General features: G+C 41.9%; 1 protein-coding gene across 1 annotated transcript in view; it reads left to right on the top strand.

The window, feature by feature from the left end:
* Positions 1–17,362, top strand: part of LRPPRC (leucine rich pentatricopeptide repeat containing) — a 166,692-nt gene that overhangs the window by 119,019 nt on the left and 30,311 nt on the right. The window contains exons 28-29 of the mRNA XM_006022845.3: positions 10,863–11,008; positions 11,149–11,233. Of these exons, the coding sequence (XP_006022907.2) occupies positions 10,863–11,008; positions 11,149–11,233 (231 nt within the window). The remainder of the gene's footprint in view (positions 1–10,862; positions 11,009–11,148; positions 11,234–17,362) is intronic.

Raw genomic sequence — 17,362 nt, 5'->3', positions numbered from 1 at the left:
GTCGTGTTAGTGCGGATACGTGAGACATGGAGGCTGGCTGGAGCATGGTAATTACCATGCTCCAGAAGACTCGATTAATCAACTCTGCTCCAATGTGCCACAATTTACAGTGCTTCAGAGCAGCCTCCCAGTTCATGTGTAGGCACCCTAAGTTCTTTGTAGCTGATGCGGATGTGAAGTGTATTGTTGGATTTCTTTAGTTGGATGTTCTGTATTATAGTAGCTAGACTGAATTTGTAAGCAGTACTCATTAAGGACAGAACGATGTGTGCATTGATTGTAAAATATATTAGTTCTATTTTTGAAGATTTATCCCTCAAAAGAGATAAGTGCTGTTCAGAGGTTTACATAGACCTACATGAAGTTTGAATTTCATGCTTATTTTTTTTAATAAAAGTTGAAAGGAGGTTGTTAATAGTGAACACACACACACATTCAGGAAATCTGAAATAGGTCTTTGGATATTATTTTTCTAGTTGAGTTCTTAGAAAAGCATCTGCCAAGTTTAAGATGCATCATATAACAAATGCCCACTTACTTCTGTATTTTCTCACAGGATATGTAGGTTTAATGGCACAACAGAAAAAGTTAGAGATGCATTTGTTTTCTGTCTTTTTTCCCCCTATCATCGGTCTTGTTCTTTGTTCTTGAAACTTAACTCCTCAGGTAATTTTATTTTTTTTTTGAGACCCAGCACAAATATATGTTGCTAACTTCTTCCTGTGTAGGAAAATTGTTGTCTGTGGCAAAAGTATCAATTGATGTCTTCTGGCAACATTCCTGTTGGCAAAGCAGCATTTAAATTATCCTCTGGCTTCCTCAAACAATTCATCTTGTTTGTCAATCATTTGGAAGCCAGCATATTTGTAACAGTTTGCAATGGTAAAGCCACTAATTCAGCTCTAGGCTTCTTTTTTGCATATGTAAAGAGCCCAATAGTAATGGTTTCTGGCCAGCTGTGTTGCTGTTTTCATGGTTCTGCTTTTGATTATATTCACTACATGGCATAAAATAAGCAATCTGTTGTTTCTTGAACTTTGCAATAATGGGTTGATCCACTGGCTGGATAAGAGAAGTGGCGTTTGGTGGTAGAAGAGCTTGACTGATGGATGTTAATCTAATGTCACTGTTGTGCTCTGCACAGTTACTGCACAACGTTAGGATTTTCCATTTTGCCCCCATGATGTTGTGAATTTTTCTCAGTCAGTCATTCCATATCTCTCCTGTCATCCAAGCATTCTTATTTGATTTATAGGACACTGGCAATTTCTTCACATTCTTGGAACAGCAGGGATTTTTACTCTTTTTCCAGTGGCTGTAGTTTCTTGCTGCCATCCAGATTAACAACAAGCAGTACAGCCACCCTTTCCTTCTGGTGCTTTTAGATCCTGTCACATCTGAGCCTTTGAATAATAATATTCTGTTGTAGTACAACTGGGTCTCATCAACATTTAAACCTGTCAGAAAGATTATAATCCTTGATGAGATTTTAGAAACCTCCAATAATCCATTGCTAAACAGTAAAATAATAGCATTTTGCCTTCTACTGTTTCTTAAATTTAAGGGAATTGCTTTTTCTATCTCTGTGGTCATTTTTTTTTGTTGCTTTACAATTTGCAATACCCAAAACTTCTACTAGCTGATTGACTTCCTCTATCAACAAGGGACCGCTAGTAAGAACATGCCTGCTATGAGTTTAGCTAAACTGGGTCAGAAGGGGTTCCTCCACTTTTGTCAGCTGTCTCAATCCCCTCATGCTTTGTTTAATGATCAATGTATTGTCTTTCCTTTCAGAATCTTTTTGTTTTGTTTTTCAAAGTCTTAGAAATGTGGGCTTGATTTACATCGTGACTTTCTGCAATTGAAGCCTGTCTTTTCTTATTTTCTAATTTTCTCATTTCTATTAATGTCAGTGTTTTGTACATAGGCATAGACGTTCTTAAAAACAAAGTATAGCGAGTGAACTCAAAGCTTCATTTTTCATTAAAGAGGTACCTTATAAATATTATTTGTTCTGGATGTTTCTCTAACAAGCCCACACCTTTGCCCAGGTTAAATGACCAGACATGTTTTTGCTTCTCTGTCATTAAATGCAGCTGCCAGTAGAAGACTGAGAACCAGAAGTGAGAGCTAAAATTCTCACTTTGACAGCTATTTCCCCTTAATTCTTTTTGGAGCCAATTATGTAGGTAAATGGAGTAAAATTGCATTACAAATTAGACAGTGAGACTAGAAAGCTGCTATGCACGTAAGCATTTTATGCTCTAAGAAGAACATATACTATAGGTGACTGGTTAACATTATAACAAACATCAACAGAAAGAAAATTAGGACCTGCTTTGTGTTTTGCAGTAAAGTGAATCATGCACTGATCTGCTATAAATAAAGGAGGGTTGACTAATAAATATTTCCATTCACCTGTAACCCACTTCTGCATAATTGGTGTTTTATCTCTTCTGGTAGCTGAGTGTTTTTCAATAGAAGACCGTTTCCCAGCAATCAATAGCCTCCAAACCCTATCACATAATGCAGCAATGTTAAGTTTGATTTATCTGTGCAATTTGAAGCAGTTTTTTCTGTCCATGAAAGGATTGAAGAGACACGTTATTTGAAAAACACTCATTCACTTAAAGTTTAGTGGAATAACTAAATAACTTTAAATATTCTAGTAAAACCTCAACTCTTTGATCCACTAGTAATTGTTAAGTAGAAGTGTCAATGGAAGCATTGTTTGGAGGCAGGTGGAGGTATGCTTTGAGCCAAGGCAGACAAGTTTCTTTGGGTAAATGTGAGATGTTTTATTAGACCAACTAAATAGTTTGAAAAATTGTTCTTCACAAGCTTTCAGGCACAAACACCCTTCTTCAGGCATAGGAAGAGTCTGCTGGTGTTGTGTATTCTCCATGGTGGAACAGAAGCCAGTCTGCAGAATGCAGGTCTGTGAAAATGCAAATGCATGGCAGCGAGGATCAGAGGGAATGGGAGAAAATAGGTGTGACAGGTCAGTGGGGGGAGGGAGAAAAGTGGGAATGTTGAACTGGTGATGAAATGTAGCTGGTAAAATGCAGAGACAGGTTACCTGGGATTATCTGTTGTCAGGCAGATTATAACGTGCCATTATTTTATCCAGTAAATTGATGAAGTGAAGTTCGTAGACTCGTCTGTGAAGTGTGTTTTGTAAATTCCCTTTGAGGATTAGAACTGAGAGATTGGAGAGGGTGTGTACCCACAGTTAACTGGGTATGCTTGGCTTTGATAGATTTCCATTGTGTATTCATTCTGGTGCACAGTTGTTGTTTGGTTTCTCCTACATATTTTCCATCAGAGCATTTAGTGCACTGGATGAGATATTACGTTTCGGGAGGTGCAACTATAAGATCCAGGAATGGTGATGGTTCTGCTTTGGGGTGTAGTTATTGTGGGAGTGTTGGAGATGTGTTGGCAGGTGTTGCATTTCTTGTCCTGGCATGGTCTGGATCCTTTTGGTGTGCCTCAGTCCATAGGAAGTTTGCTTCTGGTGATGAGGTTGGCAAGGTTCAGTGCTTGGTTAAAGGCTAGGATGGGTGTTTCTGGAAAGATCTCTTTAAGAACTGGGTCTTCTTCTAGTATGGGTTGCAGTTGTTTGAGAATTTTCCATATAGGTTCCAGGGAGGGATGGTATGTCATAACTAATAGTGTGCAATTCATGGGGATTTTCTTTTTATACTGCAGCAGTTCTTCACATGATATCCAGGTGGCTCTTTCAAGAGTGCAGTCTGTGTCTCTGAAGGAGTACCTTTGTTGGGTGAAAACCCTTGTGAGATTTGCAAGGTGACGATCACAGTTATTCTCCTCAGGGCAAACTTGGTGGTATCAGAGGGCTTGGCTGTATGTATTTAGCTTTCTGAGTGTATTTAGGGTGATTGTTGGTTCTGTGTAGATATGCATGCTGGTCTGTGGGTTTCTTGTTTATGGTAATTTATATTTTACCATTCTGGATATTGATCATAGTGTCTAAAAAGGAAATGTTGGTGCTGGAGTATTCCAGAGAGAGTCTGATGGAGGATTGATTATTGAATTTGTGATGGAAATCAATCAGAGACTTCAGGATTTTGGTCCAAATGATGAAGATGTCATCGATGTATCTTAGGTATAACTTGGGTTTGATGGTGGAGTTCTTAAGGAATTCTTCTTCCAGGTGGGCCACAAAAAGTTTGGCATATTTTGGAGCCATTTCGGTGCCCATAGTTTTGAGTTAGTGTTTCTGCTGGCAAAATAAGATCTCTAGAACAAACATGGTTACCATTCTCCACAATTTCTCCTCCTTCCACTTTTAAAGAATATTTAGCAGCTACTTTTCTTCCAGAAAAAGGTATAGATTGAAGTTGTATTCGGGGAAAGAGAAATTTGCTTAATATGATGACATTTAAATGTGAGGTCAGTAGTATCAGAGGAATCCAATTACCTAAAAATGTAATTACCACATTTTTCCAAAACAATCGAAGAATGTTACAAGCATTCCTTTAAGGAAGAAAATGATGTTTCCCAAGCATCACTGGTTCAGACCTTTTCAACAGGCCTCCCAAGATCCTCTATACACTTCCAAAGTATATATTTCCTAGTACCTATAAAATAGTTCTATACATTTGCTAAGCTTTGTGTTAATAAAGTCAGTTTATGAATAGAAAGTACACATGAATGACCATCATATTTTCACTTAATTTATTATCTCCGGTGGCTGACTTGGGACTCAAGGATTCATTCATATTTTTAAGACATGAATAGTCAGTTAACAGTCAAATCATTTTGATGAAAAGTGTTCTTTTAGAGAGCGTCAAGCAATGGGGATATTTGTGCTACTGCCTATTAATTTGTGTTATCTTCACTAAAAATTATTTCAACCTTAATATTGATTTGACCATTTAATTGAAGAAAGACTACCTTTGCAGAAATTTTTCTGTATGTTTTTGGAATGGTGCTCATTCTGGTCATCTGAAAACTTTAAACATCACTATTTTGTATTCTGAAAGTTAAACACTGAACACTGTTGATTTAGAATATAAAAAAACTACAAGAAAAAAATTAAATACAATATGTTAATCAAAAAAACTTTGATAACTGTTGGTTTTAAGTGTACTCAGAAAGATGTACAGGCTAAAATTGTCATACAGTTCTGCAGCCTGCGTCCTATATAGCTCAGTGTAGTCCACTGACTTGCAAAAACAAACATTTAGAATATATTAAGTTGTATCTCCCCTTTCTGAATAGAGTTGGAGGTGATGCATCATTGCTCAGATTAAGCTAATCGTCTACTTGGGCACCATGAGAGAACTTTCTATTTATACCTCAAGGAGATAGGATTTTTCATGACACAGCTTACTGCAAGCAAGAGAAACAAATACAACAGAAAAAGTGACCAAAGAGCCTATTATACACCTTTCCTCCATTTCTTTAATGTCTTTCATTTTCTCTGCTTTAAGGTTGTTGGTTGTAGCTGTGTTGATCTAAGGACATAGGCAGACAAAGTTCTTTGGGTAGATGTGATATTTTTTATTAGACCAACTAAATAGTTGGAAAATTTGTTCTCTGCAAGCTTTCAGGCACAAACACCCTTTTTCAGGCATAGGGAGAGGAAACAGAACAGAAGGGTGTTTGTGCCCAAAAGCTTGCAAAGAACAATTTTTTCCAACTACTTAGTTGCTCTAATAAAAAGATACCACATCTATCCAAAGAATCTTGTCTGCCTTTCGTTTTCTCAGCCGCCTCAGAAGGCTTCCAAACTGAAATGTATTTGTGGCTCCATTCTGACTTTCCAAATACTGGTTCACCATAATAAAGCAATTGGTACTGAAAAACAATTTTGTTTCAACAGGAGGGAGTCCTACTTCCCAACAAGCAGTCTGTTCCCCTCCAATAGTTACTCAGTTTGACAGCATGTCTGCTGAGAGAAGAAATCTAAAAAGATAGAATTTATCGAACTCTGTCACACACATTCTTCATTCAGCAAGAAAAGACGCAACTAATTCCATCTACTCAAATAAGTGGAAAAGGTTTGCAGTTTTCTGTTACCATAAAAGACAAAAACCATTCACTTGCCTGCTTTTACCATTTTCGATCATCTATCAAAGTTCTTCCAGAAGGAGAACAATTGGGTGTTCTCATAGTACACCTAAGACATAGCTTTAGAACCACTTTCAAATTCCAGGCATAGCTAAATTAGTAATCCCCCATCTGATCCCAATTCTGTGATTAAGTAGCTCCAACAGATGATTAAATTACTTAAGGATAAGAGTGGTCTTCTCTTGTGTACTTCATTTCCCCCTCTACACATCATTGTGGCAGAGCCACATGACTGCTTTTCCACTGACACTTGCCAGGCCCTCCTCCTGTGTGCGTGGGTGTGCTGCACATGTGAGGAGGTGATCAGCAGTCTGTTGCGCATCACCACACTCTAAGCCAGTCTTATAAAGTGTGACATTAAAATATCCAGCTCCAGAGCAAATCCTGTTTAGTGTAATCCATAACTTGCTGGGAGCTTGTATCTTGATGGATAGGGTGTTGAGTTGCTTATGAAGCGCTTGCTTATGCAGTGTAAGAGTTGTGTTGTAGCTGTGATGGTCCAGAAATTATTCAAGGCAAGGATTTCTTAGGGTGATGTTTATCGTAAGAGTTTTGTAGACTTTATAGACATTAATGCTGGAAGGGGCCACGCAAGATCATTGGGTCCAGCCCCCTGCCCGAAGGGCGGGCAGTCAGCAGGTGTCAAATGATCCCAGCAAGATAGGCATCCAAGTGTTTCTTAAAGGAATCCAAAGTAGATGCATGAACCACCTCTGGGGGGAGTCTATTCCAGGCCCTGGGGACTCGGACAGTAAAGAAGTTTTTCCTTGTGTCCAGCCCAAAACAGTCTTCCAAGAGTTTGTGACTGTTGGACCCTGTCTTCCCGTGGGGTGCGCTGGTGAACAGATGTTCTCCCAGTTCCTGGTGCACACCCCTTATATACTTATAGGCTGCCATCAAGTCACCCCTGAACCTTTGCTTTTCCAGGCTGAAGAGTCCCATGTCTCTCGGCCTTTTCTCATAAGTCCTGCTCTCTTGTCCTCTAATCATTTGCGTGACTGTCCTCTGGATTCTCTTAAGCTTCTCCACATCCTTTCTGAATTGCAGAGCCCAGAACTGGACACAGTATTCCAGCTGTGGTCTCACCAAGGCCCAGTAAAGTGGGAGGATGACTTCCCGGGTCTTGTTTGCGATGCATTGGAAGATGCAGGCCAGAGTTTTTGTTGCTTTGCCAAGCGCGGCATTGCATTTGTGGCTCATGTTCATTTTGTGGTCAATCATGACCCCAAGTCTCTTTCAGATGTGGTGCTAGCTAGCGTAGCATTGCCAAGCCTATAAGTGTGTGGTGTGTGTTCTTTCTCCCAAGGTGGAGCACCTTGCATTTCTCAGCATTGAATGCCATCAGGCTTTTATCCACCCACCTTGTAAGCCTGTCAAAGTTGGCCTGGATTGCCAGCCTATCCTATGGGGTGGCTGCACTTCCCCATAGTTTGGTGTCATCAGCAAACTTAGCCAGTCCGCTTCTAACACCTGAGTCCAGATCATTTATAAATGCATTGAAGAGTCCAGGTCCAAGAACAGAGCCCTGGGGAATGCCACTGGTTACAGTGCGCCAAGTTGATTTGGTTCCATCAACAATCACTCTCTGGGTCTGTCCACAGAGCCAATTCCCCAGCCATTGGACTGTGTATTTGTCTAGGTCGCAGTTCCCCTATTTTTCCATAAGGACATCATGGGACACAAGGTCGAAGGCTTTTTTGAAGTCCAAGAATATGATATCCACCTCTTCTCCTTTGTCCAGGTGATGTGCCACCTGGTCATAAAAGGAAATCAGGTTGGTCAGAAAAGATCTACCTGCCACAAAGCTGTGTTGGCGCTCTCTCAGAATATTACCTTCTGTTAGGATGTTGGTAATGGTTTCCTTAATGATTTTTTTCCAGGATCTTTCCAGGGCTTCAGGTCAGGCTACTTGACCTGTAGTTCCCTGGATCTTCCCTTCTCCCTTTCTTGAAGATAGGCATCACATTGGCCCTCTTCCAGTTGTCAGGCACCTCACCTGAGTGCCACGAGTTCTCGAATATCCTTGCCATAGGCTGTGCTAGTGTGTCAACTAGTTCCTTTAGCACTCTGGGTGCATTCCATCCGGCTGATTTGTGGATGTCCATCCTCTTGAGATGTTCCCTCACAAGATCAGTGGTAACGGTGGGCGCAGGTTCGCCCTTCCCCTGGTGATCCTGCCTCTTGTCAGGCAGAGTGATCCCACTGGGCTGATGGAAGACCGACGCAAAGTAGTCATTAAGGAGACTGGCTTTTTCCTGTGTCGGTTATCAGCTGCTCCACTTGGTTTAGTAAGGGTCCAGTGTTACCCTTGTTCTTTTTCTGACTTCCCACATATTTGAAGGACTTTTTGTTGTCCTTAATTTGAGTGGCCAGTTTGAGCTTGGCTTCAGCCTTGGCTTTCCTAGGTTGCTCCTTACAGGTGCAGGCTAGTGCTGAGTACTCCTCCTTAGTGCTATTTCCCATCTTCCATCCTTTATAAGCTGCTTTTTTTTAGGTTGGTCCAATAAATGATGTTACCCTAAGAAATTGTCTGCCTGCAAGCACATCTAGCTAGACCTCCTTCACCTGGCAGAAAGGAGGGTGGGGAAGTTGAGGAGGAAAGGGTGCCTGAATAGGAGCCATCACCCTTCCCCATCCTATCTTTTCAGTCCTGGTGCTTATTCCATACAATAGCATTCCAAGAGCTGGTCATTTGCACTGCACAGACTCCAGACATCAAAGCCTCTGTTCTAGAAAGCACACAGTCAGTTTTAACATTTGGATGCCTGAGCCAGAGCAACTCTTCCCACCAGTGATAGCGTCCTGGATACAGCACAGACATGAAGACTTTTCCTCCTCTTACAGCCAAAAGAGCAAAAATTTTCTACAAATTGCCACAGAAAGGACCTGAATTTTTCTTGAGGTTTTCTGGGTGTCTGCCATCCACAGAAATTGAAGTAAGCGGAAGAGTATTTCCAGAGAAAAAGATGCTTGTAGATTGGACCTGTTTCATAGAATCATAGAAGTTAAGGGCTGGAAGGGACCTCGAAAGGTCATCAAGTCCAACTCCCCTGCTTTGGGCAGGAATACTGCTGAGATCATACCGGAGTTCCTCTGTTAAGGAAGCTGAGGACCAGGCTCAGCCTTTTCAATAAATTTCATGGCACCTTTCCACTAACACATTACAGCAGTGCTCCTAGAAATAATTCTATAAGCATAATTTCAATTACTAAAAAGTCTTTAAGACAGACTTGAACATATGGGATGCCTATACCTGAGTGCGGAGGATGAAAGGCATACCTTCATAGTGTCATTATGAGGTTGAATTGCCGATTACCAGGCCCTCTGTTCCAGATACACTGTGTCACAGGATATAATGATTCCATTTGTCTCTAGGCTCTCAAAAGAGGCCAGGAATGAGCTGTTATATTGTTAAACAGGCCTTGCTTATGACCAAAACATTCTGTCAAATAGGTATTGGATTACCTGGACATAGCAGCCTGGCCTGTGGACATAGCTGTAACTTGTGTATGGAGCTTCTGTGGTTGCAACTGCAGACGTTTGTAAAGAGGCACAACAGATAACTAAGGATTGCTGTACGATTCCCTCAAGCCTTTTGGCTTTAGAGTAGTGTGCTCACCATTGAGTCTATACTTCCAGGTTACAAGAAAATACTTTTCTACTGCAGGTTTTCCATTATCTCCTATCCTAGACAAAAGAAGATGAAGCAAATATATGATTGCTCAGATTCAGGATGGTAATTGTTACCTCTTTCATCTCTTCCATTTAGGCTCAAGACCTGTGTCTCATGTAGGCTGAGAGGCATGAGCTGCTTCCTATTGCCAACCCCTAGCACCATAAAATCTAGGGCACACAATAGAACTATGCTAGTATCAGTGCAAAGTACTAGCCATTTAATCTTTTCACCATACCGGAAGTTCTTATAAATAAGTAGCTGTGATATGGGTTCACCAAGGAAATGGGCATCCGTGTCTATTTGTACTAGGATAAGAGATTTTTGCATTCATGAATCACATCATCTTACTTAGCTGTGGCTTTTTGTTAATACAGAAAATAATTTCTTATGCTATCACAGGCTGAGAAAGATGGATAGAATTTTGCAGTATCTTGGATGATTCCAGATTAGTGAAGTTGCCTCCTCTTAGATATGTCTCTGCATTGATACTAGCCAGTATAAATCAAATTGGTCATCTATGTTTAACCTCCTAGGTCCATATGCACATACACTTGCACTTGTGACCAGTTGCCGGATTTCTTTCATGTTGTAACAAGTCTGGCAAAGGCTGGTCTGGCCTTCTACTGGACACAGAATGAACAGGAGACTTATGGCCCCACAGTACCATCTGTCATTCTTGAATTGGTGTCTTGGAATTTGCTGTCTGGATTCTGCTTCGGGGCTGAAGAGATAGGCAGGGGAAGAGAGAATTTCCAGGAACTCCAGAGCTCCTCCTCAGTCTTTTGTTCCCACTTCCATTCTGGTAATAAGAACAAATGGGGAGGATTGAGTTCTGTATCAAATTCTTGGGCATAATTCCATTTTGAAAATGTGTGTCATCTTGGATCTTTACAAACATGTTTTCCTTATGATCCTCATATTTGGCTCATATAGCCTTCAAAATTTCTAAGCACCTTGAAATAGCACATTTTTTGCTTACTTATAATTGATAAAGAAGTAACTGTTATATGTATTGAATTGCTTGATTTATTTTACAACTTAAAATAATTTGTAGTTGATGCAAAAAAGTGAATCTCTTTTTTTTCAGGGAAGAGTAATGATTGGCAAAAAGCTAGTGCAGTTTGGACTAAACTAAAGGAAGAATCATTTGTTGAGCTTCGTGAGAGAACAATAAAATTATTGGCTGATATACTTCAGAGAAATGGTCAAGAGGTATTCTTTTATTTACCTAAGGTAATTTGTGTTTAACTTTACATGCAAATGTTTTGTGTGTCTTTTATCTGAAATAATGTTTTTAACGTATGTCTCATTTTTTAAAATGGAAATAGCTATTGTTGCATTTTTATTAAACAAATTACTTTGTTTTATAACAGCGTGACGGCATAGATCAACCTCCAAAATCAGAGCCTCGGTTTGAGGATAGTATTACAATGCTCTGCCACAGTGGTAATGTCAAAGGTAAACTGAAAACGCATTGCTTTCTCTCTAACATTGAAATAAAACAGAAGTTTTATTAATTGATAAAGCAAGTAGTGCTTTCAAGAATCTAACGCATAGACCATACTGTTTACTTGATAATGTTTTGCTTCTGTAAGTTGTTATAAAAAAATCCCAATGTGTTGAAAACATCATTTGATTTACTGATTCCAAGTGCCAGTTCAGAAATGAATTTCTAATCAGTAGTTTAAAATTACAGAAGTATTTCTGGAATATCTGCCATGCAGGTATATGCTGGCTACAGCATCCAGTTGTTCTAGAATACACTTTCTGTAATTTTCATTTTTTAATTGTTTTCCAGTGTACAGATCAAATTACCAGGTGAGTTTTGACTCTACATGTTAGGTCAATGGTAAAAATCATCTGTCCGTATACAGGTGAGAACATGCACATGGAACTGATGTCCAAAATCTAGCTTTATGCTGAGGGCAGGGGGAGGAAGGGAACACAAAAAATAGGATGAAGAGTTAACAAGCTACCATGTAATATTGTTGTATTCATATTGTTCACTTCTATTGATGTAGTCTATCAGTACATAAATAGGAGAACGTCAGAGACAAGGTAATAGCTTTGGATGCACCACTGATGACACAGTTAATAGAATATGTTCAATGTTTGTGTCTGTGCACTGGAAAGGATATTGAAAAAATTGAAACGGGTTCAAACAAGACATATACATTATGAGGTCTGACAAAAGCCTTATAGTCATAGACATCTTTCTGCTGGATAAATTAAATAGATAATTGGTGATGTGATCACAGTCTTTAAATGACATACACAAGTAAGAGATTTCTGATGGTGGAATGGTTCTTTAAATTAACAGTAGACATTGTATCATAATCTAAGGTTTCAGGGTTTGCGGATTTTGTAATTCGCGGGGATCTCTGGAATGTATCCCCCGCAAATGGCGAGGGTCTCCTGTACACTGGTTCCTCTTTACTGCAAACTGTAATGCTGCAATGTAATTTCTATTTGAAAGGAAGATGCCATGTGCTGCTTTGTTATAAATGTATTGCTTTTAAAATCTGCCTACCTGGGAAGCAAGGTACCCAGGAATCCTGCCTTGTCTTTCTAGAAGGTGCTCATTGTTTTATAGCATAAGTATTTAAGTTTAGCTTTGATTCCAAACCTGCTCCCTCACCTGATTTGAACCCTACAGCTAGGTTTCAATGTATGCCTTAATAAGTTAGTTAAAACATTCAGATTATTATTAAGGATATACTTTTAGAACAGAACAGAAATCATCATCATCAAAACAGTACTGGAGCCAATAGAGATTCACAGGCAGTTTTTAAAAACGCTAGTAAGAATTTTCTTTAGAACCCACTTTGCAAAAAGTGTATCCTAAGCTGAGATCTCATTCCTAGAGAAATGCGTTGTTAGTCTTCACTTTTTTTATACTTTCCCTTACAGTATATAGAGAGATGTTGTGTGGAAATACTGAAAGTATTTCCATATTTCAGTTAAATAACTCTATCCTTCCATTAAATGGAAGCTAAACGTTTTGTTCATTGGATTGGGAATAAGAAGAAAGTATCAAAGGGTTTTTTTTCACACTTCCTTCCCCCCCCTCAAGAGTGATAGTGACCGGTACTATTTAAAAAAACATGCTTTTCCCCTCCTTCACTAGAGCAATATCTCAGTGTGACTTGTACCTTTTTGCAGAAACACCTGAGATAGGGTAAATAGCTCAGCTTCTCAACTCAAACAGCAAAGACAGTTTGCAAGCTTAAGCCTATGGCATATAGTGTCAGTCCACATTGATTTTAGACTTCCCATCTTTGGGCTTTGTCCAAAACCCTAGTCTGATTCAAGCAGGGTTGATTTTATGCTTGGATATCTGCTGCAAAGTGTGAGAAACAGAAATGCATTTGTGTAGTTCTTCCAGCCCTACCCCTTTCTAAAACCACTAGAACCTGTTCCTTTCAGTGACATCCTTACCTGCCTGACATCTGACTTCCCAGGTACCTCTCCACTATTCATTCCCCTTCTCTCCTCCTTTTCCTCCCTCCTGCACCTGCTGTCTCTCGCCCATTGACTCCTCCATCTACAGCTTCACTGACTGCCTATTTTGTATGCATACTGTGCGGGCCGGGCACGACCCAGGCCCTTTTTCGTGCTCTGCGCGGGCTGTGGCCAGCAGCCCGGGCACGCGGGGTCGGAGAGGGCGCGCGACAAGCTAGAATTAGGCACAGACTCGTAGCGGTAGATTTAAAGATTGTTTACTTACACCGAAGATGGTCGCAGTACAGGCAGGAAAACTTGCTTGAGTTGTGGTTACAGACAAAAACAACACGAACGGTCACGTGGAGTTTGCTAGGCTCCACGGAAACAGAGCTCCGGATGCTCTGGACAAGCGCGCCACCGAAATAGGAACTTCGTTGATACGTCTTATAAAATTATCGCTCGAAGACGGGAAGAGGTGGGCGATGGATCAGGTTGCCAAACTCCTCTGAATCTCACACAGGGTCTGTATTACCCTGCCGTGTACCCAGAGTCCCCACAAGATGGATGTGGAATCCTCTTCGGCTTGGGCGGAAACCGCTCAAGTCTCTTATAAGGCTAACAGGCCAATCGGTAGCCCTCTTCCTTGCACCAGGGGTTCTCCTCCGCAGCAGAAAACTCTACCGTGCAACGAAGCTGTAATTTGGCGGGGATAATTCTAGTGCCGAAGCGCACACAAAATCATACCCTTGGGTTATGACACATACCAGCCCAGCCTCTGGCTTCTTTACTTTTCATTCCATGCAGGAAGAGCACACCCCAACTGCTGAAACTTCCTCAGCCTGACAACAGTTTTTGAACCTGAAAGCTTGCTTAAAATTTTTTTCCAACTATTTAAGTTGGTCTAATAAAAGATATCAGATTCACCCAAAGAACCTTGTCTTCCTTTCAGTGAGGCATGCAAAGGATCCCAAGCAAAGGGAACACTAAAGCAGGACTGGCGCGCTCTTCCTCCTTGCAAGTGTATTTAAGGAAAAAATGTCTGATAAGTAGTTCTGTCATTTACTGGGGCAGAGAGAATTTAAGTTTTACTGATATTTGGACTCTCTTCCTTGGCATGAGCAGTTAAATATGACTAGTTATCTGAAACAAGAGATGATTTTAAAAATAAAACAGGTAGTCGGAGAAAAACGCCAGCTCCTGTTTGTGTTTAACTTGTTGGATCAGTAAAACTTGCAGGTATGAAAAGAATGTTTTTCCTCCGAGTGCCAGTTTTAAACTCTGTAGGAAGGATCTGCAGACAAAAACCTTTTTCATTGTCTCAGAAATAATACGACATGCACTATGACCTGGGACAAAATGATTTTGCTGTTACTGGAGAAAGTGGCATTTAAGGATATAGAATTCTCCAAAGTCCTAATTAGGGTGTCTGATGTGTGGTCTTGTTAGACTGTATAGAAATGTGAAAGCATATATCGTACAAGACAAGTCTGTATCACACACTTAGTGATAATGTGTGTTATGGCATACTTAATAGCTCTTCCAGAATATTATTTTTCAAATCACTACATTTTGGGTATTAAAAGGCAGGCTTGAAAACTGGCATAACTGAGAACACTGGGGCCAATTGCTCATTGAAAAATATTGAGTGAAGTATTGATTTAATGACTTAGATTTCATAAGAGTTTGAGAGCAGAGGGAAGCGCAGTCATCAAATATCAAAGTAACTTCCTGAGGTAGGTTTGTACTTCTGGGATCTAAGATGGAAACTTTAAGAAGTACTGCAGGTAGCTCATGGTCACTTTAGATATTGAATTTAATGACACACACATGTTGCATGCTCTGTTACAGATTCTATAGTGCTTATAGTTTAGATCTGCCAGGTATCAAGTCATTTTTGTCATCTTTACATAAACCATATCAGCACATTGTAGTATAATTTTAATAGGAATGCAGTAGGACATCATAGAAATTTTTGTATCAAGACTTAACTTTTTTTCCTTAGAAAAAGATTACCTTAATCAATTCAAATAAATTATAATCAGAATAATTTATTTACTGGGAGCTATTTTGAAAATTGAATCTTCAACTTATGCAGAACACCATCCCCTATCTAAGATGACATTGAATTTAAGGTTAGCCACCAGTACTTAGATTCTGTAAATGGAAAATTATTAAAGTTCGTCCCTGTCCCCTCTTTCCCCCATCCTGCCCCACTAAGGCAGACAAAGCAGCTGCAGGGAGGCAAGCACTGGGGGGAGGGGGGGGAAGTGGCAGGAAAGCATGTGGTCTGACCCTCACCCCTTGCCCCCTCTGTCTTTTGTGCTCCCCATGCTACTTGCCCTTGCCTAGTACCTGCGCCCCTGCTGCCTGCCCCTCTACCACTTTTTTCCTCCAGTGCCTGCCCTTGCCTGCCTCCCACCGCTTACCCTATGCAGCAGTTCTGGCTCTGGCCCAAGGCATACAGTGGCTCCAGCCCAGCAGCAGCAGCTCTGGCCAGAGCCTCGGGCAGGCAGCATCTTTGGGTGAGGGTTTGATTCTGCACTGTTAGAACTTGGCCTTAATAGGTAGGAGGCGCACACGTCCCAGGCAACAGCCATGGCTGAACCAAATGTGTCTGTTTTCAGAATTGAGACAGTGCTGGCAAGTTGTCTCTTCTCTAACAGCTCTCTCTGTTTAAAATGGCTAATATTACACAAGATGATTTTTATGCCAGAATCTCTCTTTTGAATGCTAATCTGTTTAGGTAGTTTAAGTTTACAACTTTTCACCAAAAATGGTGGCTGAAGAAATAATCAGCTAGTGATGCCCATTTCAATAAGGACATGGAAAACTTGAGAGGTTCCAGAAAAGAGCCATCCATATAATCAGGGATTTGCAAGGCAAGCCATACGAGGAAAGGCTGAGGGACTTGAGCTTCTTTGGCCTAAAGAAGAGAAGGCTGAGAGGGGACTTGATAGCAACTTACTGCTATATCATAGGACAGAGGTAGGCAATGTTTTTTGGCCGGAGTGCCAAAAACACCACAATGCCTACCTCGGAAGGTGCCGGAGTGCCGGCATGGGCAGAAAAACAAAATGAGGGCAAGGGATATATGGTACGATGCCCTGCTTGGAGCTCTGGGTAGCTGCTGGAGCCCAAGCTGCTTCCAGCAGGGCTTGCAGCATCCCAGCTGCCTGCTGTGAACAGCCTGGGCTCCCAGCTGGCAGCAGCTCCCCAGAGGCTCCAAACAGCTGTGCTGAGCTCTGGCATCAGCTCAGCACTGGCATGTGCACCTGCACGTCGGAGTGGGCGGTGAGGGAAGGGCCTGAGGCAGCGCAGTCCCGGTCTCAGGTTTCCAGAGCCCAGCACAGCTGTTTGTAGCCAGGCCGGGCTCTGGGCAACTGCAGCAAGCAAGCAGTGGGCAGGCTGAAAATAGCTGCGCCAGGCTCCACAGCTCCGGCATTAGCTCCGTGCTGGTGGCGACTGCGCAGGCACTTCGGGGCGGGCTGCAGCCTGCCCCCTGCTTGCTTGCTGCAGCTGCCCAGAGCTTGGGCTGGCTACAAACAGCTGTGCCGGGCTCCGGAAGCCTGCCATCACCTCTGCTGGGAGTGGGAGAGAAACCGGAGCTGCGCTGGCTCAGGCCCCCACCGCCCGCTTCAATGCACAGGTGCATGCGCCGGTGTGGAGCTGATGCTGGAGCCTGGCACAGCTGTTTGGAGCCTCCCACCTGCAGCTGGCCCCGGCTCTGGGGAGCTGCTGCCAGCCGGGAGTCCGGGCTGCTCCCAGCAGGCAACTGGGACACTGCAAGCCTTGCTGGGAGCAGCCCAGGCTCTGTCGCTGGCAGCAGCTACCCAGAGTGGGGGCTGACCCTGGTGTGCCAAGCAAAATGGCTTTGTGTGCCATGCTTGGTATGTGTGCTGGGGGTTGCCACCCCCTGTCATAGGAGTACATCAGGAGCTTGATGAACATCTGTTCACTAGGGCACCCCCCGGGAAGCCCCAGGCAATGGATACAAATTTCGGGGAGGCCACTTCAGCCTTAATACCAGGAAAAACTTCACAGTCAGGGTGTCCAGACTGTGAAATAAACTCCCTCCAGAGGCTGTGCAGTCGCCTGCCCTGGAGGGTTTCAAGAAGGGACTAGACAGTCACCTCGCTCGGGGCC

The sequence above is a fragment of the Alligator sinensis genome, unplaced genomic scaffold, assembly GCF_000455745.1.
Source record: "Alligator sinensis unplaced genomic scaffold, ASM45574v1 scaffold377_1, whole genome shotgun sequence".
In the NCBI taxonomy this organism is placed as follows: Eukaryota; Metazoa; Chordata; order Crocodylia; family Alligatoridae; genus Alligator; species Alligator sinensis.
The sequence above is the reverse complement of the archived record's forward strand: the minus strand, read 5'-3'. Positions and strand labels throughout refer to the sequence as shown.